General features: G+C 36.4%; 1 protein-coding gene across 9 annotated transcripts in view; it reads right to left on the bottom strand.

Annotated features, from left to right (window-relative positions):
- Positions 1-527: 527 nt before the first annotated feature.
- CACNA2D3 (calcium voltage-gated channel auxiliary subunit alpha2delta 3) overlaps positions 528-27216 on the bottom strand; it is a 422236-nt gene continuing 395547 nt past the window's right edge. For 8 of the 9 annotated variants that reach the window (XM_069027740.1, XM_069027744.1, XM_069027745.1 and 5 more), the window contains 7 exons: positions 27031-27106; positions 23527-23579; positions 21951-22006; positions 18459-18570; positions 2606-2718; positions 1767-1849; positions 528-941 (listed from right to left, as the gene is read on the bottom strand). In XM_069027740.1, coding sequence (XP_068883841.1) covers positions 849-941; positions 1767-1849; positions 2606-2718; positions 18459-18570; positions 21951-22006; positions 23527-23579; positions 27031-27106 — 586 coding nt within the window. In that variant the 3' untranslated portion in view covers positions 528-848. The remainder of the gene's footprint in view (positions 942-1766; positions 1850-2605; positions 2719-18458; positions 18571-21950; positions 22007-23526; positions 23580-27030; positions 27107-27216) is intronic. The other variant, XM_069027747.1, reaches the window with a different exon arrangement.

The following is a 27216-nucleotide window of genomic DNA, read 5'->3' as shown; positions in this document are numbered from 1 at the left end:
ACAGATGTGTTGCAAGTCAGACTTTCTCTGCTTATGACTTTCATCATAATGAGCTGCTCCTGTCCGACATGAGATCTCGAGGGCAGAGCACCAACAGAATAATGTCACCCTTTGATATGGGCTATTCTACACCTCTTCCTACTCCTTTAGATGAAAAGTGCTCAATTTTGCCATCTGCAGCCAAATCAAACAGTTTGATCCAAAGCTTGCCCAAGTTAGAACCAAGGCTTTAATGAGGCTTTGACTCACTTTCTAAATGCAGACATTTTATAGCTATTTCCAGGAACCAAACCTTCACTATAATTCAGCACCATATATTACCTGCTCAGCTTCATACACACACAGGTGTTTCCTAAAGTTGTTAATAAAAGCTATTCTGCCTTATTGTAAAAGCCAACTCCCCATTTTCTTCTCTGAATCTTTTCAGAAAGAGGCTAAATGCATAATAAAATATCATCCATTTATTTTATTTTCTTCCCATCATTCATTATTTGAACAAATATATTAGCATACTTAAAATACACTCTGAAACTGTGATTTTAATATACTTTATTGAAAAAAGTACACAGTTTAAATTGTTTTCAATGGGACAAAGCAATGGTCACCTCTATCTACCAAGTCCTTTTTTGATGAATCATGACTACCATATGCCAAATTCACATCTGCATGACTTGCAAAGTAAAAAGATAAATCTTTTTTCAACATATCTTTAAGAATTTATATCACCAACAGTTTAAAATCATGAAATGCTGATGCTCTGACTATATTTCATGTCCTCTATGTTGCACCATTTCCCAGTTCACAGTTTATCCATGTTTTAGCATGCCAGTTGAACACATCAGTTGATGTCACCTGGAGAAAATCGTCAATAGCAGAGGAAGGAGAACAAGAGAAGGTTTAGCACTAAGGCCTGAGACACCACCACATTCTCTTGCATTTTCCTAAAGAAAATAAAACAACAACAAAGGAAAATAAATACAAGCCACTACGTTCAATTATGACACATGATTATTTACCAAGCATAGGCATAAGAGCACTGGTGCAAACAACAAAGCCCATAAACTAAATATACTCAGGAAGTAATACAAGAACATGTTTTGAGTTGGACATGTTTATGTTGTAGACTGAAAGTGAGCATGAACAAGTGATCCCCTCCACCTTATACTTTAGGTCTTTTTCTACATTGCATTACCCCATCAGAGGCAGAAATAAAGCTACTCCAGAGTAAAAAGGATGTATATGAACCTATCCCGTACGAGCCACTGTAACCACATCCTGGTCTCTATCAGCTCTCCTTGGCACTGTACAAGAGTATTATGCAGAGCACAGAGCAGTAAATACATATAGTGGAGGGGTCACTACTCCTCCTGAGCAATATTATGTCTAAGCACAATGACTGTGGCATGGGCAGGTATGATACTGGAGCTCATTACTGAAGCAAACATTAACAGCACAAAGTTCTCGTCCATCTCTAACAACGAATCCTGTGGTCAGTGCTTGAGCCAGAGTTCTCAGATATTCCTGGCTGCCAGTGCTCACATCCTACCAAGTTCTCTTACGTGATACAAACCAGTCTGCAAAAGCAGCAACTCAGGACATTGTCTACATGAGCACAAAAAAGACTTGTAGCACACTTCCCTTACTACAGAGTTTTCTGAATATTTCCCAACATTTCATCTTGGAAGATAGTTTTCCTATTTACTATTTTTAAAGAAATAAAAAATTTACCAGAGTCTGAAAGAAAGGAAAGGTAGATAGAAACTTACTTCAGGGTGAAATCCATGACAAGATTCTGGGCGTCTTCTTATCTTCTGAGATTTTAACCGTTCACATTTAAGGGATTCATTATGTATGAGGCAGTTAAGGAGAGATTGTATTCTCATGGGAGTGTTTTGAAATGAATACAGAGAAAATCTTTCAGCTCCTTTCTTCCTCTCCATCAAAACCCCCAGGTGATATGTGTGGTCACCACAAGAAAAAGAAAGTGATTCAAGTGCTTTCCTCTCCATGATCTGTGTTTTCAACAGCACGTGTGCACTTATACTGCTGACCTGTCTTTCCATAAGCTGGCAATAAAAGCACACTGCAGGCTGCTTTTGACAAATTCCACCTTATGGGAAAAGACTAATCCTGAACTACCTGAACTACAGACCAGCAAAAAATAGGAAGTGGGGAAATTAAAAATCAAGTGAGATATTTACTTTGCTACATTTTTGTATTTTTGGAAAGCAGGATTCTGAAACATTTTCAATGCTCCAGTCACACCTTAAAGAAAGAGATATCTATATTATAAGAAGTTCTATAAGTTTCAATATCATGAGGTCCATCCTCATAAGAAAATTGCATAGTACATAATTCGAAAGATGTTCAGCTATCTAAAGATGACCATGACCTTATGCTACTTAAAGATCCACATGTGCTTGCTTAATTCATATTGGCTGTTAAAAAAAAAAGTGAATTCTCACTGAAAAAATAGTGAGAACACATTTCAAACAGCAAATATAATGGGTGACGATGTCATGCAATGCAAGTTTCCCATGATAAGAAATTTTTCAATGTTTGCATCTTGAACCTCTTTCTGACCGGTTTGTAAATAAAAGGATATACCTTATTTCTATAGGTGCCATGGTAATTGGTGGGACAGAATCACAGAAGCATTCATTATCTACTACCACCATGAAGAGGTTGCTACTTGGGATCTGCTGGATAACAAAAGACCTGAAAATTAAAAAGAAAACAAATAATGGTGACATTATCAGCATTTCTGAGTCACTGGTTCTTGCTAGGAATTTATCATATTTTTCTTTTCCAGATTTCAGTACTGAATTCCACGCCATTCTGACTACCCAGCTACGTATTTATGGTCTGGAATGAAACAGATTCACAACACTGATGAAGGTTCTTCTGCAGCCACACAGCTCACAGTCCCAAACTTGAGTCTCTACAGTTGTGTTAGGGACTTTGTGTGCTCTGGATGTTGCTTGAAGCAACCTCAGCTGCTGATCTCAGCTTTCATCTGTCCTCTTGAGAGTCATTTCATTACTGAGCCAACAAAACAGAGATTAGGCCTCAAAATCTTTCTAAGCAAAGAGATTTATTTTAGAATAATAATGACTCTCTGGTACAAATATGGTGATAACTCAGCACCACATCCAAATGATGACAAAGTAGGCAACTCAAAAAGAGAGTGAAAAATAAAGACATTTTTTGTAAGAAGGAAAGCACCCAGGGGAGACAAGGGAAGGATCCTGTGGGTAGCAGTCAATGATGCACAGAGTTTCAATGAGCTGAACCCTTAAGCACATACCAAAGAGAAAAGGGGTAGAGGGCAGAGCCAAATAGGCGCTATTTAGCTGTTCCTTTGAAATTCAGGACACAATACAAAGAATGGCTTTAAGGCTCAGACCCAATTCTTAATGAAATTTTAAAACAATCTGTTAGAATTTATACATCCTATCAGCAGCGTATCGGCCATTTCGAATATTACTGAAATCTGGCAAATCCAAGAATTAGGTGTTTTGCAGCGTGGTTTGCTGGTAAATGTACAGAACATTGAGTGAGGGTTTAAGCACCAAGAAGTTGTGGAGAGAAACATATTTTTCCTCAGACATCTTTCTTTAAATACATATTGTCTTACTATAATAACTCCCTGCTTTTTCCAAAGATCACAGAAGATGAAATAGCAGAGAGGGCAGGGAATATTTAAACCTAGCCTAAGAAAAAAAAGTTTGGAAAACTTACTATAAAAATGTTGCCAACGGAAAGATTAAATGCTTTTCAGTATTTTTTAAACTTACTGGACCTCCATTAAAATTACACTTAGAGTGATCTGCAATATGTTAACTTTATGTTTATACATGAAATATACATTTATGGCATAATGTAAAAGGCTGAACTTTATAAATGTACCTATCAAACAGCTGGAGCATGTAGCAAGACTGACATCATTGTAATGGAGCATCTGTGGCTTTGTGGATTTGTGTGTGGGAGAAATGGGGCCAATAAAGGAAAGGAGGGAAAATCTTTAGCAGGCAATAGCACCAAAACTGCATGAACTTCTCAAAACAGCTAGGAATAAATCAAACAGTAAAGGATAGAAAAAACATTATTTTTATTCCCAGAAATTGGCATGATTTGCATTTTGTGCAGTCTGAAACTCATATTTATTGTATCTTTGAAACTAGCTCAGAAGAGAACCTGGCGGGCATAAAGTGCTTTAACAATTAATTGGATACTAAATGACTAAGTTCTCTTTTTGCTGAGAAGGGAGTAATTACTCTTCTGTTTTACCTGTGGTGTGCCTAACTTCAGGCCCTTTTGTGACACTTCTTTTTGTGAACACTGAAGCCTACAGAAAGCAGGTACCATACATGCAGGCTTAAAGGTGCCAGTTCAGGAAAGCCAGACAATTTCCCATTCTGTTTCTTTTTTCACCCACTTCTTTGAGGTGCCATAAAGGCTGTGTAGTTTAATGCTATTCCTTCCCCAAACTAGAGAGGGGGGAGAAAAGTTCCTATCACTTCACCTAGCTGGGAAGAAAGCACTTAATCCAGAAAAATGTTTTAACTACAGAACTATGATGCTGAAAAAGTTACTACACAGCTACACTACGGAGTCCAGCAAAATGTTCTGTATTGCTTTATTACTCCAAGCCTTCATAATTTTTGACTTCATCAATTTGGGGAATGTATGCAATGTACATGCATTGATTGATGGAAAATATGAATTAAAGGAAGTTCAAAGAACAATATATTAGTTAAGTAAAAAATCCTCTTTTCTACCTTAGGAATTATATCATAGGTATCAACTAATTACACTGACTCTGTTTAAGAAACAGTGACTATTCTTACAAATCTACAGTCTGTTTAACTAGTACAAAAGTTTGTGAAGTGTCTGAGCTTATGGTGGCTGCCACAGAGCATGGGACTGCTATAAAGAACCATAAAACAATGAAATTTTTGGTTCATCCTGGCATTTTTTTTCCATAGTGCACAATAACAACTAAACTAGTATCTTGAAAAGTGAAACTGGCTTCTCATCCTCCCACTAAAAGTAAATTAAGAAGAACATGTTTTCTTCCATCAAGCAGTATATGGATGTTTTCCCTTACACAATTCTCAAGCATAATCTGGAAATGAAGTTGTAAAGCCAACATATCAACAAGTGAAGACAGAGGATTCAAGACCGAGACTGAGCTGAGCAAATAAATAAGGGCAAAAAATGTCCATTTTAGCTTTCTTTTCTAATAATAGTTTGCACAAACAAATTATACTTCTTTCAGCCTCTGTAATTTAAGATCATTTCACAGTCATGAGATATTCTTACCCTCAGCAGATCAGTGGCAAAGCAGTTTGTGCCAATCGTAACCACCACAGTTGCTGTGTGACTATTCAGATAATTCACATGGCACTGCTTCCATGCCCAAACTGGATAAAGCAGACAATCATCCCAGCAGCAGCTCTGCTGTTTGGGATCAGCCTTCAGTTCCCATGGTGACATGCATATGCATCTTTGAAATTCATTTTGAACATTCATGCCAGTAAGTCTCAGAAACCAAACATTCAGAGAAAACAAAAGGTGTATGAACACAGTCAGACCAAAGCCTTTCAGAGACTGAGACATTCCACCAAAATACTTCACTGTATACGCCAAGGTTCTGTTGCAAGAGAGAAAAACCTCCAGCAAACAGCTTCCATGGCTGCAGTGAGAAATAAAGTAGCTGACAAAGTAGGGAAAATGGTATTATCTCTTTGTAAGATCCACTGTGAGTCTCTAAAGTTTCTCTTACAATAACCATTTCTGAACACCTGCTGGCTAAAGCTGGCATTTGTGTCCCTGGTAATATGGAAACCAACTCTCAAGGACTAAGGAGTTTGGCTGAACTTCATTGCTGTTTTAACAACCAAAAGAAGGTCTATGTTTAAGTGCCTTAGTATTATGAAGAATGATTCACATTTAAAGGGTAAAGCTCTTTTTGTTTTAAATAGTGTAAATCTTTTTATTTGAATCATTTTCCTTTACTGCAGTAGCATCACCATCATTTGATAGGGGCAGCACAGGAGTAGGCTTGCATATATCTCCAAATATAAAACAGAATAAACTGTTGGGGCTCCTGTTGAAGCCACATTGAGTCAATAAGAAGCCTATTAATAATTTCTCCTCTATCTTTCATCCACTGAGGAACTAGCTTGGTTTATTTGATGTGCAGGTTCAGAGGGTTTAAACAGACTTGAAAACAAACTGCTTCTTGACTTTGTGGGGAAGGTGAGGAAGGAAGGAATTTGCTACTTGGAAGGGGTAGACAGAGAGGGAGGAAGAAAATCTAGTTATGACAAACTATTTTGTTAATGAAGAAAAAATAACAACAGAGAGTAAATCTGCAAGAAACTTTGTATTTTGAGTCAGAGCATTACATGTCAATTTTTTCACATTGCACACAGAGTATCTGTTTCTTTTTAACCTGTTTTGGTATTGGTCCATATAAAGACGTGTACAAATAAAGTGCAAATTAATTTGAGAAAAAAAATCTTCATGTTTTAATTGGAAACAGTAAATATTTGCTCGAAAAGCAATACCTATTGATCTGCTCCTTGAAATTAATTATTCATTGAGGAATTAAATAGGAAGAGACTTGGAATTCAAGTACTGCTGCATTCATAATTATATTTGGTAGTCATGCTTCTGAAGGCATGATAAGAAAGCACACTTTTAATGTGTGTCTGGTATCTGAATGACTCTTCCCAAGGATGATCAGTTCCTAACTCCTTTACACAGCCTACAACTTGGAAAGCTTCACAACAGCACTGTAGTGCAAATGCTGGAGTGCAATCACACCTGCTGCCTTTAAGAACATAACTCAGGTTCCTACATTAGAAGGGTGATCACCTCTAACTCTGGACATGCCATTCAGACTGTCTGGACAGACCATTCAAGAATAATTTGGGGCAGGAGCTTGGCTTTGGGGATCTGAGTCATCCTCTGGAGGAGGGTCCTTCTCTCTAATGGATGAACAGTGATCCTGCAGAGGAATGCATCCTAAACAGGGTGAAGCATAATACCTAAAGCTAAGTGTGGGTTACAATACCTGTTTGAGACAGCACATTACACTCAAATCTGGTTGGCTGGGGTTTTTTTGTTTCGTTTTGTTGTTGTTGTTGTGTTGTTTTATTTAAATTTAAATGGAATCTCTCCCTTTAATTTGTATATGTAAAAGTCTTTAAAGAGTCATAATATATACTCTATTGTTATAATAATTTCTTCCCAGACTATGTTAAAAATAAACCAAAACAACCAAACAAACCAAAACCCCCAGCCTAATTCCCAAAATGTCACTTATTTTTCATAAGAATTGCTTTCTTCTGTAAGTAGAAATAATTAGAATATATACAGTGCAGGAGCAGGGACTGAGCTGACACCACCCTTGCAGCACTGCCTTCTCTCCACACTGTGCTTCTTTCTCTTTCTTTCATCTTTCCACCTCTGGACTTCTGGGGAGGTAAAGTTTTAGTGAGGCAACTGGGAGAGGGACAAACCTCTCTGGAAAAGGAGGAAGATGTTCCAAGGTGGAGGAAAGGACAGGGACGACAGGACAAGCAGTGACAGTGCCTTGTGGGAAAGGATATAGGGAAGCTGGTTATCAGCTGCTGCAGGAGGAGGCTTTGCCATGAGGCCTCTACAGTCTGTCTCCTTAGAGATTTTGGAGCATTTCTCATATTGATGGAAAAAGGCTCAGCAGGACCAAGGCAGAGCTGTGCCCTTCTTACTTCCTGGCTGCTGTTTCTTCTGGCAGATCACGTCCAGCTTACTGGCCAACTTGAAGATCACACACTTCTGTAAGTCACTGATTTCCCTTCTTAATGCAGGTCATTGCTTCACTACAAATACCTCAATCATATGGTACAAAATCTATATGTGTTAGGTTTAACATCTTGTCTCTGAAATGCTGTTGCCTTCACCTTTCCTTTCCCAGATCAATAGCAGGCAAAGCTAAGGTAATTCTATTTCAGACATGCCAGAGATGTGTCTCGTCCAGCTAAGCAAACCTAACCTTTAAGTTGTTTACTCTCCACTATTTGACTACAACATCTGCTATTAAAGGAGATCAATATTACAGTTGAGCAGCTTAGTCTCTGTATTTCCATGCAGGAGAGGTAATCCATTTCCTTGTCCACTGGTGTTAAACTTTGGATAGGATATAAACTGAGCACAGGGGTGAGGTTTCCATACTAATAAGCAGCCATTTCCATAGCCCCAGACGCAGTGAAACTTAAGGAAACTTGTTCAACACAGCATATTTTGTATGGCCTGAGAGTGGGCCAGGCAGCTGTAAGAGTGGACACAGTGATACTGGGCTGTTCAGACTGAGGATCCCAAACACCATCATTTCTTGGTCATTTGTACTGAACTACTTTCCTTTTCCTGGCCTGCAGCCCTGCTGCCATTAGCTGGTGGCTACTGACACTGCTACGAGATTGTTTCAGCAAAAAAGAATGGCAGGGAACCTCCTGAGAGCATTCAGAAATCTCTGATTTTCAGATCCATGGCTCCCTATTTTCTTCAAACAGCTGCAAAGGCTGAAAATTATTAGAGGGAACAGAACTAATGTCAAACAGCATGGAACTCGGAAGACACTTACAGGATAAAACTATGCTTGTGGGACCAGAACATTAAGACAAAATATCTTCCCATTATCCTGAAGAATGGAAGATATTTCTTTGTAATTTGGGGAGGATTTGAACACAACAACAACATTAAAAGCAATTCAACTTGTCCAAAAACAATGCTGTGTGTTTCTTGTTAAAAATTATTTCTTGTTTTCTCACAGAAATACTTCACTATTGCACTTTGCTTTAAAAACCCTTGTTCATAAGTAATAATTGCTGATCTATAAACTGTATTTTACAATCGGTATTCTCTTTTAATTTTACAAAAATACCCTGCCATTATATCTGTGCTTATAAGAACATTCTGCAGTAGAATATGTGGTCACAACAAACACGAGGCTTAGGCAGGATTTTAGTCATATAAATATGTAATTGACTGTTTGGATTCACTTTTAATTCCATGCTCAGGTTTAGCAGCCTGAGATAAGGGCAAAAAAATCCATGTATGTATTTTACATTTGTTTCCTTAGTGACCATTGGAACACTTACTGTCATTTAATGTCACAGTGATGACTGTGGGACTTAAAATCAAATTATGAGTAGAATATCAGAATATTGTGTTGGCACATGTCACTCCTGCACATACATAATCATATCAATCATTTTTAGGTGACAACAGAAAAGATCTTTTAAATACCACTTGTTTTGCTCAGGCATGCAAATCCTACAAAGGGTGGAAGAATTTCACTGTGAGTAGTTTGAACGGAAATAAACGTAGGGCAATATTTTCAAACTGGCAACCTAAACACATGCACATAGATGTGAGGAAGTGTCTCAATTTCCATGGTACTCAAGTTAGATAGCCCTCACTGGCCACTCTGGCTCCTGAGCATCACTGTAAACTCAGCCATTTCCCTCTGGGCCTTTCAGTGTGTTTCTTGCATGCAAACCTCCATTAATGAACTTGGAGTATTTTGGATTAAGATGAGTTGTAACTTTGGGATTACATTTCATATCTGTCAAACGTGATCTTTCCTATTTTTTAGAGAAAGAAAAAATACCAGCATCAGGGTAGAGTAAATGGAAAATATTGTGCATGCTGCACTCAAATATGTGTTATTCACATAACTGTTGGTTGCAAACGTTCAACCCTTATGGTCTGGAACTAACTTTAAGCATTCAACTGAAGTGCAGATATCCACTTTGCTGTTTCCCAACTCCCATCATGTGCTTTCCAGGCTGCTGGCCACATTTCCAACCCATTTCTCTCACTTATCACATTTTTTGCAGTGAATGAATGAAATGTTTATATCACAGTCAAGTTGGGCTACTTGTTTTTTGTTTTCTCGGGTTTTTTTTTCCAAATAAATGATGACAGAGAATGAAATATCTTTAATGCAATTTATAAAAATAACATATATGCCAATAACAACATTTCTGAGAGCTGAAGCAGTATACAAGAAATCAGCTAGTGGTTCTCTCACATGAAAAGAGGCAGATAAACTCGCAGCCTCAGGCTTGCAATCAGATCCTGACCTCATGCTAGCAAAATATTGCCACCACATAGAGCCTGACTGCCTGTAGTACAACTTGGTATCAGTGCAAACATACTTATTGCAAAGTTTAGAACTGAGGATTTAGGTGAGCATCCTCACCATTCCTGTGCCTGCTGAGTGCTCAGAGCCCCACAGAGCTGTGCCATGGCTGGAAACCCCTTGGCTTCAGACAGGATCCCCCAGAAGTGCCCATTCTCGCTCACTGCCCACCAGGGGATGCTTCTCAAATAACTGATGCTCAGACAAGAGTACTTGACCAACTGCATGTTAGGAATGCTGCAAACGTCCAAAAACTTAGAGTGTGCAGCGTTTAGGATGACAGAAGATCCTTAGTGTAAGGAGGCATTGGCTGTTCATAAGTGCAGCCACCCTTCCATTTGAGGATGCAGGATAATAGAGAGTTTCCAACCTCCAGGGTTAAAATGTACTGGCAATTTTTTTTCAAAGAAATTGAGACCAGGAATCCCACAAACTTTAAATATTAGTCAACAGTCATACCCCTGAATAAACCCGAGCTCTGTGGACGTAAGTGGGTCTCCACAAGCAGAGTGGGTACCTGGTTCTGTGCTCACAGTGACCAACAGAGCAGACACAGTAACTGGCACAAAGCAAATCACATCAGAGGTCTCTGAAAGACTTTTTTTTTGACAGTGACACCTGGTTAACAAGACCACAACAGAGAGGTCAGAGAAGATATCCAGGCTGAAAAATGCTGTTCCACTACAGCATGTTAGCAAATATGTGTTTTTCAGCAGAGTTCTTCAGCTCTACTCAAGTAGTTGTGGTTTGTATTGAGAGACATCTCAGATTGTGTTTTTTAAAATACTATATGATTTCTAAGGAAGGTTCTAAATATAACTTTTAGATTAAAAAGCCAGTTGATATATTCTGGTTTACAAAGGCTCACAGATATCATATGACATTGTGAAAGTAACTTTTGAATTGGTAATTACTCTTTTCCACAGATTTAGGTCAAGTCTCATCTACAATATGACTCTAGTGAGGTGCTACACAACAGAAACAGAAGTATAAAAAGCAGAAACAACAAGGAGATTCACATTAAAAGTATAATAAATCCTAGAATAGAACTGCTCATTGAATGTGTCCACAGTGTGTTTTTCAAGGGTATTGCTAATTTCTTTCTGTTAACATCAACTTTAGCAATAATTGAGAAGGCCACATCTGAAAGACATAAGCACACTATATGCCATCTTTTCCATAGCCAGCTAAAGTTCTATATTATCTTATGTAAAATACAAATGTTCCTTGCATGGCTCTCAAATCTTAATATTCATGTCATTTTTCTAACTTAAAGGCTTTTAAATATCCTTTAAGCTCTCCCAAACCCTTTAAAAAGGAAAGTCCTCCATGTGAAGATGTCTAAGCCATGTTTGCTTTGTTTTTCATCTGCCAATAATATAACATGAATATATTACAAACTAATGTTCTAGCATTAGCAATTACTCACAAATGTGAGTAATTTAAAGCCTGGCTTTAAAAATTCATCGCATCATTTCTCAATTTCAATGAATTTTTTCTATCCCAAGCCATTACTACTCAGCTCTATATATTATGGCATTCATACAACTTTTTTAATCCCCTGTCATTACAAAACATCCTTTCATTGCATCAGCTACTATATATCATTTTGTTAATATTTATTAGTGCTTGTTCAAAATGTAAAATTAAGCTAACTTTTAAGTAGATTATTATTTGTATTTTAATGGAGTACTGATTTTATTATGAACAGTGAATGGGTGCAGATCATCATCATCTTCCCCTGCAGAGGTTTTATCAGAAGTGGTGAGGTAAGAGAAAGAGTGCACATCTCATCCTACTGCTGAGAAGAAAACCTACAGCAAAGCTTCAGACATTGACACACTCAATTGGTAGGAAACAGGCCCAGGTATCTACAAGATTTTACAGTGCTTACAGAGGGAGACACAGGGTGACATTCTGTGTATAAACAACTAAAATGCCCCAGAATTCAACAAGCATACTAAAAAAGTTCTGAAACAAAAAAAGAAGAAAAAGAAAAGCAGTATTGAAGATGTCTGTTTAAAAACAAAAAACCCCAAGCAAACAGAAGTTCCCCAGCCTTGAAAACTGTCCAAGGGATTGTTAAACTAATGACTGGCAGGCACAGACCTGCCTGGTAACTTAGATATGTCTTGCCCTGTTATTTTATATACCTTTTTTCTTAAGCGAAAATAGTAATTTACAGTGTTTCCTGAACTGGTCATTCAAAATATACATTATCAAAGGGTAGAGTTAAATTGCCCATACAGTGACTTTAAATTACACCTGCATGACAAACATTATAATCACTAGTGCCTTTGAAGTGAAGAGAAAGTTACTCAGCCTGCAAGTGGAGAAGTGTGGGTAACACACAATATAACATTTTAAGCTAAGTATAAAGACCTTTAATAAACAATTCTAGCAGTTTAAATTGCATAATTTGATACTTTTTACAAGGAAAGAACAGGGAAAAAAGTATTTTTGGATCTTCTGGAGTTTTGGGGTTTTGGCTAAAATAAGTTTCTAGAAATACTGCTGTTGCCTCAAATTTAAAGACTTTATAACAGCTGTAAGTATTCTGAAAGTCTGGAAGATCTGCTTTTCAAAACAGAGGTACCAGATAATTCCATATACTTAGATTTTGATCCTTGAGACTTCAACATTGAACCACTGAGGCATGCAAAATACAGTTTCCCTTGAAGATATTCCTTTACTTCCATGCATATCTTAGCAAGTTCTCAGAAATTAAGGCTTGTTCAACATTTTAAAGACCAGTCCTGAGCAGTTTGACTGCAGCACACCTGTGACCCAACATGGGCACGGGTCAAAACCATTCATGTGCACATTTTCACGTGGGTACTTGGCACAGCTGTTGCAAAAGCAATGGTGCAAAAATGTATGGGCTAAACAAAGGGTGGGCAAATAGAGAGAGCATTTTCCTCAGGCTCATAAAAGATGGACACAGTAAAAAGAATACAACACAAAACATCTTTTAGAAGACTGCCTATAATTTACTGCCCTAACAGCTCCAGGACATATGCAAGGACTTTCTGATACACATCGACAGAGCTCCGAAAGAGAAGAAATTGGCCCTTGATGCTTTGGCTGTTTTATGTGGCAAGTTGGTTTGTTTAGAAGGAAAATAACTACATCTGAAAAGGCAAATGATTATTTATTTCATGGGAAATGGAACTGTGTATTTATTTACACATTTTAAACATGATCAAGTACAGCAGTTTGGCAAGCTTCTACCAAGAAAGAAACGCGGAAGTATTTTAGCAAATGGCGGTATGTCTCGGAATTAAGTGGGTTTTAAAAACCATTACTATTTTAATGTCTGCAGATTGCACTATTCCTGACACTGATGCACTCATGCCCTGAGCACTCTGCATCTAATTTGTGTTGTTATTTATGTGTTACTGCCAGATCTGTGCATTTAGTGGACAAGTCTGAAATTAGCCATTATAAATCCACATGAAGCGTTCACTGTCATCCTGAACTACACTTCCATTGCCATTTACCTCTTTTGTTGACAATAAACAGCATTCAATTCCCAGTCTATGAGAAAGCAAGAGAAGCAATTTGGTTTATTGATGACTTTCCTTGTTAACTAATGTCTGCTTTCTAACACTCTATTGGGACAAATAGATGATACACAGGACAGTGTTTATTCAAATATGTAGTTCCTATACATTTTAACAGGCAATTTACATGTGATACCTAACAAGGTAAAGTAAACACATTCATCTTTCATATCTTGCATAATTAAAATACACATAAATCTTTCCCAGGGTTAGGGTGATTGTACCTACATACTTCCTTGCTTCCCTAGTGGGAATATGGCTTTCTTATATTTCCTTTTCTCTTTGTTTTGTGTCTTAAGATTGTGAACAAAGAACCAACTGGAAACAAAACAGTTTCTTTGGGGTTTTGGTATTGACCTTGTGGACCCATGAGTGCTGCAATTAAAAGAGAAGGGGGATTTTTTGGAAGTAAGGCCAGATTTTTGATCTTCATCCAAGTCCAATATGTCATCACACATGAACAGAAGAGGTTAAAAGGGCAGATTTTTAAGCATTTGGCTGTGCAACTGCTGCCTAATCTGTATACCCACAGTTTCTACAGCAAACACACAAATTTGGCAACTATGCACTCAACTGGCTCCTTACAACTTTGAAATTTTAACATACATGATTCAAGTATAAATAGTCATTTGACTAAATTGCTATACCCACACTCGGAGTAGCCCAAGATATAACTGAAATTAATGGTATTTTCCTAAATGAATCTTAATGAAAACAATTGAATTTTCATTCATAAATGAAATTTGCAATTAGACAAAACCTTTTTTGTTTGTTCTCCAAAGAGATGAGAGGATATACTAAATAGATTGGCAAACAGTTTCTGACCAAATATCATAACAGCCATCATCCTTTCTAATTCATAACAACTTTGACATTCTAAGGATGCTTTCCTGAGACACTTTTAGTGCAACTAAATTTTGTTACCCCAGAAGGCAAAAACTGGCGAGGTACCCAGTGAACATTGCTGAAGAACATTGCTTGGCACACCTATATTTAAAATAGTCTAAAATATTGGGGCAATACTTCATAAAACTACAAGCAGCACTGAGATACTTATGTAGCCTAAAATTTCAAACTTGATATCTAATCAAAAACTCATTTCTGAGCAGCACAACACCTTTAAAGCCCATACCAAGTACATCTGTCACCAGTATAGTTCTGACTCCACAGAAGGAGTGCCAGTTGAGACTGATAAAGAAAAAATATTTCTCTTTACCCATTAATTACTGTAAACATTGAGGCTGTGATAGAACAGTCTATCATATGAGTTTTCAGAAGTAATGGGGTTTAGTTTTTTAGATTTTTTGCTATAAAAGGGAATAGCTTACTGGAAAATATGAAACCATTTCAGATTTTTCAAAAAATCCCAGTCTGTCTGTCTTGTTGACAGTGCTTAGAAAATGTGGGTTGACTTGGTTTTGATTGCTGTTTAAATAACAGATTAATTTAATAATCATTGGGATATTGAATAACAACAAATTATGGGGTGGAACAGCCAAACCCTGACCCTAATAACATTCTTATGTTAATTCTTATTTTCTTTTGGGCTCCTGCTTTCTTAAAAAAAACTATATTTTTGAAAATCGTTTTTAAACATTGCAATTTATCCCAAAGTAGCCTTTATTTTTTTCTTGTATGAGGTAAGTTTACGTATAGTGAGTGCATTTTATATGTCTGTATATATTTAGTGCCTGACTCAAAGCCTGCTTAAGTGTATAGGTGTCCTTTCATTGAATGAGTTCCCAGAGATTGCTGAAAACATGAGCCAGCCATTAACAAAGTAATTAGCAGATAATCCTTTCTACTGTGTGATTTACTTTAGGATACTTCAATTTAAATCCAAGCACCCATGATTAAATTTATGATTGGAAATGTTTATGAATTTTCATTACTGTAGTTGCTAACTGTCCCCCTTAGCATGGGCAGAGTATTTCTGTAAGATCAGAAACAGCACACCCAAGACAGAATAAAACTGAGCTGCCCCTCACCCTGTGACCTTGCTGGCTATGACTGTGACTTTGTTAGCAAAAACACAGTATTTGTGCCCCAAAATGTCTTATCTAAGTAATATTATATGGTTTCAATTAACATCAGTCATCATTTTTACTTCTACTAAGAGACTGTTTTTAGTCTCCTTTTGCAGACAAGGGCTCTATGGTAGTGCCTGACACTGCAGGAACAAAAGTCAGGGACTGGAGTAACTTTTGACACAAACTTGCTTAAAGCAGAGCGTTTGCACAACTTTTGTTTGCAAACATTTGCAAACCTCTTCACAATATACTGACTTTTCTAGAGTCTTTCAAATAGTTTTTCAATATTCCACGGGGTGCATAATCAGGTAAATATTTACAAGCATCTTTTTCTATTTGCAATAAATGTAATTATATGTCACAGATTAACCTATAACAAGATCCAAGGATGACACAGAAAATAATCCCACTGGCTCAAAGTGATGCTGCACAGGTTAAGCACAGGACACAGTGCCAGTTCCAGACTTACTTTATAAAAGATTGAATCTAAATTCTGATTGAGCCCATCATTCTTAAATTACAAATATTAAGCAATACACTTGCTTGTAAAAATATTTATTGGTACTGAGGCCATGAAACAGAAAACTGGGTCAGAAGATGTAGGTCTACAAAGGACTTTGGGTCAAATTCCTTCGCTGCTCTGCGGGATAGTGTCCTGGGTTATAACAAAAATATTTGGAATCCAATGCAGTCTGCAATCTTAGATGCAATTTGTAGATTGTTAATGACAGTGGGTAAATGGTATAACGAACAACTTTCCCATGAGAATCTAATAGTTCTTCTGGATTATTTCTTTAGGTTTTGCCATTGCTTGTGGAGAAAAATAATGGGTGCCTGGAGATCAGTTTGCAACTTGCAGGGTTTTCTTTTATTTTTTTTTCCACTGTGGAACACAAAATGTTTTTCTATGAAAAACATCTTAGTGCATTATTTTTGAAATACTATAATTTTCACTAAACTCAGTTTCCAACTTGGTGCTTTCCAAGTATTGCAGAATTTTATTATTTTTGAAACTTACTTCCTTTGACCTGAAGTTACCTAGGAACACAGACTGAAATCTGCATTCCTTTGAGAAAACCTAGTCCTGTTAAATTAATCTTCTTTGCATGGAATCATGTCTGTTTGCAATATTTAAACAGAATCATACAATGGTTAGGGTTTGGAGGGACCTTAAAGACCATCTGGTTCCAGCCCCCCTGCCGTGGCTGGGACACCTTCCACTAGACCAGGGATGCTGAAAAACCCCATCCAACCTGGCCTTGAACACCTCCAGGGCTGCATGATAATTTGTTGCACAACTTCTCAGTAACCTTCTGTTAAACTATCACAAAATAAGGCTGCTTAAATTCTACAATGCTGGCACAAAGCACTCACAGCAGTGTAACCTTCATTGTATTTGATATGCCAAGTGGAAAAATCACGGCTTGATTTTGTTGAGTTTGTACTTTTTAGGCAGTGGGACCCATTGTTGCACTTGAAGGGTTCCAGAGCATCAATTTACAAAGCACTCTCATACTTCTATTCCACAAAGCCATATAAAACCAATTATTCATACTAGACATTAACAATTTCTTTCTACTTGAAAGTTGGTCAGTAGCAAATGAGAAGTGAATATTAGGACTTAAAATTTATCTCCAGTGTACTTACTCCTATTTCCTGTTTTAAAGTAATGAGAATATCAAGGAGAAAATTTAGGAGTAAGTCTAGAAGCACACCTATTGACTTCAAAGTGAAGTTTTCACCTTTATTTGTTAATTACAAATAATTTAGCCTGGAAAGGAAGAGTTGTAACAATTTTTGTTTAACTTCTAAATTCTTCCTGAAATTTATATTGATAGACAAATTATTGCTGCAAATACTAATCTCCCTGGTGATGACAACCTCTGAGCATAAAGGAAATCCAATTAAGAGACTTATCAAAGTACAGAAATTTGCATAAACAATACCTGTGCAATTCCACAATTAAAAGGTACCAGAACTACAGTCAAAATGTCACAGCACATGGGCACCAGATGCAGAGAAAATACATTTTCATTGTGAAAGAGGAAAGCTAGACTGAAGTCGTCCTCTTCTTTAAGCTCTATAACGGACAAGTTTACAGCAGCACTGGTAGAACTGACATTACAGCACTGTCATGTGAGATTTGTTATTATTAACTCAGCTTCCCAGCACTGAAAGTTTGGAGAATAGATTTAATCCTTTCCCACTCTGTCAGACTAACAGTTCGAAGAAGGAAACTCTGTTTGGCATTCCAGTAAAACAACCAGATCTCACTGTACCCCAAGGGAATTCCTAACCTATCCAGCAGGGTTTTGCTCCTGGACAGGAGACTGAACAGCACTTACCTTTTTGAATCTAAATCTTACAGACTATGCCCTTAGAACGCTGCCTGCATTTAAGAAAAGTATCAGAGCATTCACTATTTGAAATTAACATAAGCCTCTACCGCTTTTACATTTTTTGGTAGAAAATAATTGGCACGGCTTTAATTTAAGAGCATCAAACTTTTAAGTGACCCCTGTAACAGGAGAAATGACACCCTGACAGAGGTCAGTACATAGGATAAAACACAACAGACTTGCACGTTCTTCAACACAGCCTTGAATAATTCAGTTTTATTGCTTTGTCACAAACAGTTGTATAAAAAAAAAAATTGAAAGGGCTTACTTGAAACAGTCATCGCAAGCAATATTCCCCATGGTCTCCTTTATAGTGCGCTCGGAAACAAAGGCTGGATATTCAGTATCACAGGGCTCTAGGGTTTGTTTCAACCTCTGCGCTATAGGCACAGGAAAAAAACATCTTGATGTTAACATGAGAAGAACAGCACACAAAATTGTGAACAACATGAGATGCTGTACTACGGAGCTCGCAGAGAACGGAAATGTTACTCAGCTTCTGCCACCCTGTGAGATTTCCTAGGCAGTGCATAACACTATTTTTTCAATTAAATAAAAAAAAAAAAATAAAAAGTTTATCCATGGAATGTAATTTTACAAGACATCACTGTTAAAGTAGTTATTAATGGTTTAGCCGTTGCCAACCTAATTTACATTTATGCATGAGGTTTTTTCTTTCTGTGTAGATTCAAGCTGGATTTACTGTCATTTTTATCTCAGTGGTGCTGTGCATCACTAACTTTTATTCATGGGAGTTTAAATTTATTTGATATGCAAATTGCACTATATTTTACTGAAGCCTAAACATCTATTTTATATTATTAGCTTGGGAATCTTTGGAGGGTTTCATCAGTTAAAATAACTCCGTGGGTGGGAGAGGCAGAAGAGTTACTTTGTCCAACAGCAATGCTTGTTATCTGCTTCCCAAAATAGTAATAATTACAGCTCCGTAGCACCTTTAATCTGAAGTCCTTGCAATGCAAGGAAAAAGAGTCACTATTTCCATCTTAAAGATTGGGAAACTGAGGTACCAGGAAGCAGTGGGGCTGGTTCAAGGTCAAACTACAGGATAGCAGCTCTTCTGACTCTCACACTGAAGTATCTGTCACACAATGTCTCTCCCTCACTCCCTTTCTTTTACCTCCCCACCCCTTCATTGTTCCTTCACACAGAGATATACTTTGCACATCAGCACAAATGTTAACCCTATCTTAAACTAATTGCTAAGTGAGAAAACAAGATGAGGTATGGCAAAAATAGATTACACTGAACAGGCTCTTGGTCTCGACAGACCTTCCCCTGGAGATGATCTGTTTCAGAGTGAGTGGTGCATCCACTGAGCAGTGCTGGGGAGAGACCACATCTGCATTTCCAATCACACACCAGGGCATGCATTGCTGAACTGTTCACAGTTTTTGTATATAATAAAAAACCCCAATATTCCACCAAATTCACAGATCTCAAAGGAGGCACTAAAGCTGGTCAGAAAAGTTTTGTTATTTCTGATGTTTTCACTATGGTTGCGACATATTTAATCATTCAGTATTTTTTAGAAAATTGCCTGACTAGCTCTACTGCACCTCTTCCCTTTCTCTTCTGTTCTCCTTATCTGTTGGCAAGAATGACTGGAATTTATCACCTGAGTTTTGTGTCTACCCTCACTTGTATCAACATAAGGCTTGTGTAACAGGGACTGACAAAGGTTCATTGGTTTCAGACTCCCTGCACCTCACTAGAGTCCAGAAGATTATGGGATTGTCCAAGGTTTAGGATTTCTTCTCACTCATTTACTAAATGTGATTGAGATTACAAGACCTTGGGCAGAAGTATTTTCCATAGTAGTTTTTGGCACATGGGCAGGTGTGTGTGAACCCTCCAGCATCTTCATAGTATGTTATATTCTATTAATGTCATAATTTGAGTGGGAAGAAATTTCTCTACTCGGGGAACTGATTTTTTTTTTTTTTTTTTCTGAGCTTTCTTAATTATTTTTAAGTAAAAAATAAATGTGCAAGTTTATTAATTTTAATTTCATTAAGTGCAGTCATAAATATTATAGCTCTTAGTGGTAACATAGCATCTCCAGAAGAACATACTTAAGCATGTGGTTTTCTCTCCCGCTGTCTTGTGAAATATCTTCTGCTTTTGCTTCCTAAAATATGCTGGTTCCAAACTACCATCCCTTGCTACCTAACCAGATATGAGCTGGGCAAGCACTACCATAAAATTATGACATTCCAATGAGTGTGATGAGGGGGTATTTCCAATACCCTTAACTCATCAAAGAAATGGAGCAAGTGACTTGTGCAATTAAAACTTCACTGTCAACTAAAACACGAATGGAAATTCCTCAATAATATTGGTCTGTCAAAGTGCTGCACTAATAGTTCTATTTTTAAGAAAAGGAAGTTTGTAAGTTATTATTGCCTCTTCTGTAGTTAGTGCACTCTTAAAATACAAATCAGACATTCATTTCCATGAGATGAAGAGGGATGCTCTGGAAGATATTTTATCTAATGTACAATGCAAGTGCCACGGGATGTTTCATGTCAGGAAATATTAAGGCATAGCCGTACAGTACACTTGAAAAAAAATTATTTATTTCCTGCTTTGGCTGCTCTGTAGACACCAAGGACTGGGACTGGCACAGCTGCCATTCCTTGAGGAACAGTTTTGCATTTTCTGGGCAAACCTGACTGTCCTTCACAGCCTCAGTGTTGGAGATGGCTCTCTTCATGTTTAAGGAAATCACTGGACAGTTGGTCTTGGTTTTTAGGGGCCTGACTGATACCTTAGCTTCAGACAGGACATTATTTTGGCATAAAGACAGCCTAGTATCCAGGCAATGCAAATATCAGATGAAGCCTAAAGCAGCAATTTTATCCCCTGCTTTGCTAAGAAATATGCAAATATGAAGTTGAAAGTCAAATATGAAGAATTCAGTGTAAATCCTTACACCAGTCAATGATTCACAGCACAATTTGCCTATTAAATTGTCACTTGAAGAGCAGTGCTCTTGTAAAGTGGCCCTTTACTTTTGAGCAACACTTCTGAAAATGCTATAAAAAGTCTGCTAAAATATAAACGGACAGCTTACACTGAAAAATTCCCATTCTTAGTGGAACTATTAAAAATTTCCATTATTTCAAATAATCTTCTGCGTTTTAAAAAATTATTTTGAATAAATTGAATTTTAATTCATTTAAATGCCTATTTTGAATGGAATTATAAAAAATACAGATTTAATCAGCCTTGCTTAGCATAAAATGTACTCTCTTAAGCTTTAAAAATTATTTTTGTATGAAATAATATCGAGATGGTCCTATTTCTGTACAATTTTCTTGAAATGGCATTTTCCAGCATAATAATCCCACTACATTTTATAGTAGCTCTAGGAAAAAAAAAGGTTGCATAACAGAAAAAGGTCAGTGCAATTGATTTATTCACAACAGTTGTTTTGGAATGAAGGGAAAAGTTTTTAAAAACATATTTAATCGTTATCTGCTATTTTAACTTTTCTGTTATAGCAGTGTACTGTGTTCCTAGAGTGCACACAAGCACTTTGTGGTTATTCATAGAAGATCCTAATTGTCTTGTGTTTTAGGAAACATTAGCAAAGAAGAGGATACTGGCATGGGAGAAAAACTATTATCAGATGTTTATTATTTAATCTAAAAGAGTGTACACACATCTGAATTCCCAAAGTCCAATTTACTCTAGACATTTCTGCCATTATGCCAGGAAAAAAAATTACACTTACCTTTAGCTGTTAGATCAGAGTGCCACCAACTGCATAGATTAAATTCCACAAGGAACCTAGAGAAATTATTAGTTTTCATATTACCCCATAGAATGTTTTCAAAACACTAAGCTGGAAGCAGCTTGATAACATTAATCCTATTTTAAATAAAAGCTAACACAGAACTGAAATTCAAGTTAATGGCATAACTCTGGGATTAGAAACTACTGCTATTTTCCTATTTTTACTGGTTTTTTTTTTCTTTTACTTCTAAAAACTTATTCTTAAATTAACCCCATCAATAAATCATAGATCTGCCCATTTTTAATTTAAAGTATTGATTGTATTTTAAATTTCCATTAAAATCAAAACATGATTCACAAGAGTCAAAGCATGACTCTTGTAAAATGCCATGGAATTATAACAGTCCTGGTCACAATACAGGAGTACACATAAAATACTTTTATTAATTCTCAAACTGGAATAATAAAGCTGTTTTATTTCTAAGAGCAGAAAAGATTAACCACTGTCTAATTAACTCTAACTAAATTGTAAAGAACATATTTTCTCACTAAAATATATCATGATTTACTTGGAAGAATGGACTGAAAGGTGTCAGCCAATCAATTGTTGTAAGAGTAAAGAGTGTGAAACCAACATCCAGTTCATCACATGCCCATGAATCTACAACACTTTTAAACATAGAAGGCTTTTTGGCATTTTCAAAGCTGTTACATGCAGCATCAATCTCATTTTAACACAATTTCTTTCCTTTATATTCACTTTGAAAGCTGCATTTCTTATCAATCTCTGCCCTCTGGCAGTAGCCATTCAGTTAATTCTCCTTAACTCTTATTCTGAACTTTGAAAAAAGCTCACACAATTTACAATTAAACAAAATGACTGCAAGAAAAAAATCAGTTCTACGTCAGTAAAGATAAAATTCACTCAAATCTGCATCTCTGCTTTCAGATAAGAACAATAATAAATCATAAAGCTTAATAACATGACACATTTTAAGGCTTCCTCTTCTCCATATGATATTGTTATTTCTTAGGCAACTTCTCTTAAAGATAATGATCATTATGAATTAATGGAGAATTTTAGAAGAATTAATGAAGATAGAAAAATTCAGCAACATCCAAGTACACCTTATCTGGCACTGTAAAGGGTCCATCTTACAGAATTTTATGAAGTGACAAACAATAGAGTGAATCAGGGTAACAGATTTCTCTTCTGTCAGCAGCCCACCCAAGCAGCATCACAAACAGCCATTCATGTATCTAAAATTTAACAGTAACCACAAAAAGAAATTTGGGCTGTATATTGTGATCTGCTAAACAGAGACATACAGATATAAGTGAAGACCATGAATAATGCAATGTAAGTGGAACTGCATTTATAAAGCCAAAATTTTGTCAGATTTTAAAAATGCAAAATTGGGAAAAAAATGACAAATATTACTATACTTGAAATCATGTAATAAAAGTAGCACAATGCAGGCAAAATGCAAAAGGTACAAATATTAATATTCAAAAGTACAAATATTCAGTAACTCATAGAAATATTCATTAAGTTCTTGATAAAATCTACTTACAAGACAAGTTCAGTCATAATCCACTTTACTGCAGCAAAGAAGGCATTATAAGGCTGAAGAGAAGCAACTCATTTAATGAAAAGGTAAAACATGCATCATTTACATCTTAACTGAATTCTTCATGTATAAAAAATGCTATGGATATTCAAATGCATGGGGAGCAGAAGAAACCCTTTTTTTTAATGAACAAGAAATATTGTTATACTGATTATATACTGATATTGCTATACTGATTTAATACTGATTATTAAAGTGTATAGTAATGAAATTTCCTTTTTATCATGCTTGGTCACATACACAGATTATCAGTGGGAAAAGGAAAGTTTTTGCAAATGATTCTTAAATCTTTAACCTCTAGGGGTTCCTATTTCCCAGGCTATTGCTGGAGGAGCAGCTTGGGTAGATAATATGAGGTTTTCTTGGGCTGCAATTCACAGGCTTGCCTCTCTATAATGCAAATCTCTATTCATTACCTCAGTCTCATTAGGCTCAGAAAAGCTTCTGAAGTCTGAATTTACCTAAATGTTTATCTGTGTCATTTGACAGTTCAGTTCTAAGCACTTTAAGTAGTTATTTCCCTCCTCCCTCTGTTTTTCTGGATTATAACAAATATAGCAAATCCTTTGAAAATCCTCTGTTTACAGTACTTCTAATACATTCTGAATATTTCATTTTTGAAAAGACTATTAATAGGATTAATCTTTTATGAAAGAAAGTCAGGCAGAAAAGTCAGTTCCCAGAAATTTGGAATTTCTCCTCATCTCCCTTGTCTTTGTTAGGGTGTCCTAGTTGCATAAAATTCTGCAGACTCTTTTAGATACAAAGAAAGTGTTTTAACCCATAGAGAAGTCATAACGACAGGACTCCTCAGATATCTAAAATCATGCTTAACCACCCCGAATCAGCACTCACTGAAGCAGTGCTGTTTGGCAGAACAATAACAGGGCATTTAAAATTTTCAGGGGCCACGGAGAAAGTTTCTGTGCAGGGCTGAGGACTCACAGACCCAAAGAACTCAGTCATGCCATGGAAGGCTGAAATCACAACCCAGCAGAATGCACAACATCTGAGGCAGGAAAGATTTTCACCTGTGGAGCCCTGTCTTATGGGAAAAGAGAAAGAGCTACAAGACTTTCCCAGAGGGGAAAGAAAAGAAAATGTCAACCCTGTGGGACATCTCATTTATTTTCATTTCAAATCAGAAAACCTGAAATTTCATGCCCAAGTAACTAAATTTGCTGTATACTTTTGTTTTAATAATGACAAATTTAGTGTAAAACAATGTATTTTTTTTACTTATGAAGAATACCTATTTAGTGTAAAATATACCATTTGTTTAAGTAACTATTTTAATACTAGAACTAAACTAAAATTTAAAAACTCAATCTACCAGAACAAAATTCATTAATGTGTACAGAAAATAAAAAAGAATATTTTGTTTTGTAATTCTAGTGGAAAAAACATGTCATTACATTGATATAAATTCATTCTCAGGAAATGTGATTTTACTTGAGAGCCTTTTCCACTCACAGACAGTTCCTTCTTCAAAAACTGCAGCAAAAACTGCAGGAGTTTTATTCTCTCCACATATTTAAACCACAACTGAGAGCCAGAAGAATTTGGTTCTGTGACTCCCATGGCACTGCTACATTTGCAACAAAATGGTTCTCTGAAGAATCATGTAGATCTTGAACCAATTAAAACAAAAAAGTGCTAAATAACAAAGTCTCTGGATAGCTTTTAAGCAACAATACTATTCTGATAAAGAAATGGACAGTGATCTATAAGTATAGTCCATCCCTAATTTATTGTCTGACTCCCACAGTATAAAAGGTTGGGATAGAGTTTCTGATGCCTCTTCTCCACTTCTATGCTGCTTAGAATAGGAACTTTTTAGGGAGTTTCCATCTTGTCCCTGTCTCTATTCTTGTGTTTATAAAGCCATATTTATCAAAAGGAAGGATAAACATTTGTGAGCAAACCTTTTGCTTCAGCAGAAGTTACACTGAATACTGCTTAGTAACCTGAATGTAAAAAACTGGGCACAAAAACCAAGAAAAATGAGGAATTAGCACCATCTGTCTTTAATTCAAGTTGTCTTTATTAATAGTCATGGCTGATAGAAGTGATTTAATCAACAAGAAAATAATAAAATAACCTAAAACTCTGTTCGTTTTTCATACTGAGGATCACCAAAACTCACTTGAGGTTTAAAGACAATGACTAGCTTTTAAATAAAAAAATCCTTGACATGTCTTAGTTGATCCCACAGCAGATGTGGGTTTTTTCTCTTGGACAAAATTTGGAATTAAAAAAAAATATTTTGGATTAGAGCCCACTTTTTAAGGGATGATACTTCAGCTCTACATGCTGAGTGCTTAGGCAAACTGAACTGAAGCCCCAAGCCTTTGGATAAAAGATTTTTGTTAAGGGTTGTAATATATTTTAAGATTTTTCCTGCAAATATGCTTCACAGCATCCTGTTCTATTTCACTAACAATTTAGGTCTCATTGCAGTCTAGTATTTATGATGTCAAGACAGTATTTCTTTTAAGGTTTAGACTTTAGTGGATAACAAACTGGTAAATGCTAGAAGTCCAGATATTTGAAAAACAGAATCATGTAAATATGTAAATGAAAACATCCCCAAATGTACAAAATTATTAAAGGGTGGGGGTTTTTTTTCTAGTTAGATCTGCATCTTTCTAGTTAGGTGTGCATTTAAAAATACTATCAGGTAATTTTTCCAGGCTGGCAAAACTGCCAGTGTTTTGCTGCCTTTCCCTTTACATAGGAATTTTTCATGCTATTACTGTCATCTATTTGTGAAAACAGTAGCTTTTTAACATGCAAAACCTCTGTCAGAACCTGATCAGTTCTGATAGATTATTATAGCAATCAGTAAAACAGATGCATGGTTATAAAGTATCCTTGAGGTTACTATCCTGATATAGGATTTAGCAACAAGGAAGTGTTGCCCTGGCAAAACCCAGATTGTCTCTGATCAAGCCTTGCAGAGGGACAGGGTTTGTATTCAAATTGCAACACAAGGGTTTAAATGCATTGAAATCCTACTTTAAGAGACATGTTTAAATATTAAGAAAAAGAAAATATTAAAATCACTGACTTGCATGCCTTGTCAATGAACCATTCCTCTCATATAAAAACCCTCAACTTTTAATTTGAATTACATGTTTACATATAGAAAAGGCGTATGTAATTCTAGTACCCCAGACAAAACACAATGTATTGCCAAATTTACAAATTCCTAAGAAGGCAGATTCATACAGTGCAAAGAACGTTCTGACAGAACCTCAGAAATGGTGGCCCAGCATTAAAATGATTGAAAACTGAACACTCTGCATTACTTTATAATGAACCACCCTTCGAGGAGCTGTAAGCATTCCAAATCAAAATAATGGGCTTAAAAAGGCCATGAGGTATTTGCAACAATTTTCTTTGATGATTGCATGGAAAGATGCTCATAAAATGTGCAGTACTTACGTCCAGTAAGCTATGGGCACTGTCGCTACTCTCTTTGTTTGTCCTACACATGGCCTGGTAGTCATAAAGTGTAACTCTACAGGGAAGAACAGAAAACTGCTTGACTAAAAGAAGAAAACACAGTGGGATAAAAGTGATGATATGGAACAGTCTGCTCACAAAGTGGACAGGAAAATAAAAATTGTA

This window comes from Aphelocoma coerulescens, chromosome 12, assembly GCF_041296385.1.
Source record: "Aphelocoma coerulescens isolate FSJ_1873_10779 chromosome 12, UR_Acoe_1.0, whole genome shotgun sequence".
Lineage (NCBI taxonomy): Eukaryota > Metazoa > Chordata > Aves > Passeriformes > Corvidae > Aphelocoma > Aphelocoma coerulescens.
This window is presented reverse-complemented; position numbering and strand designations above follow the sequence as displayed.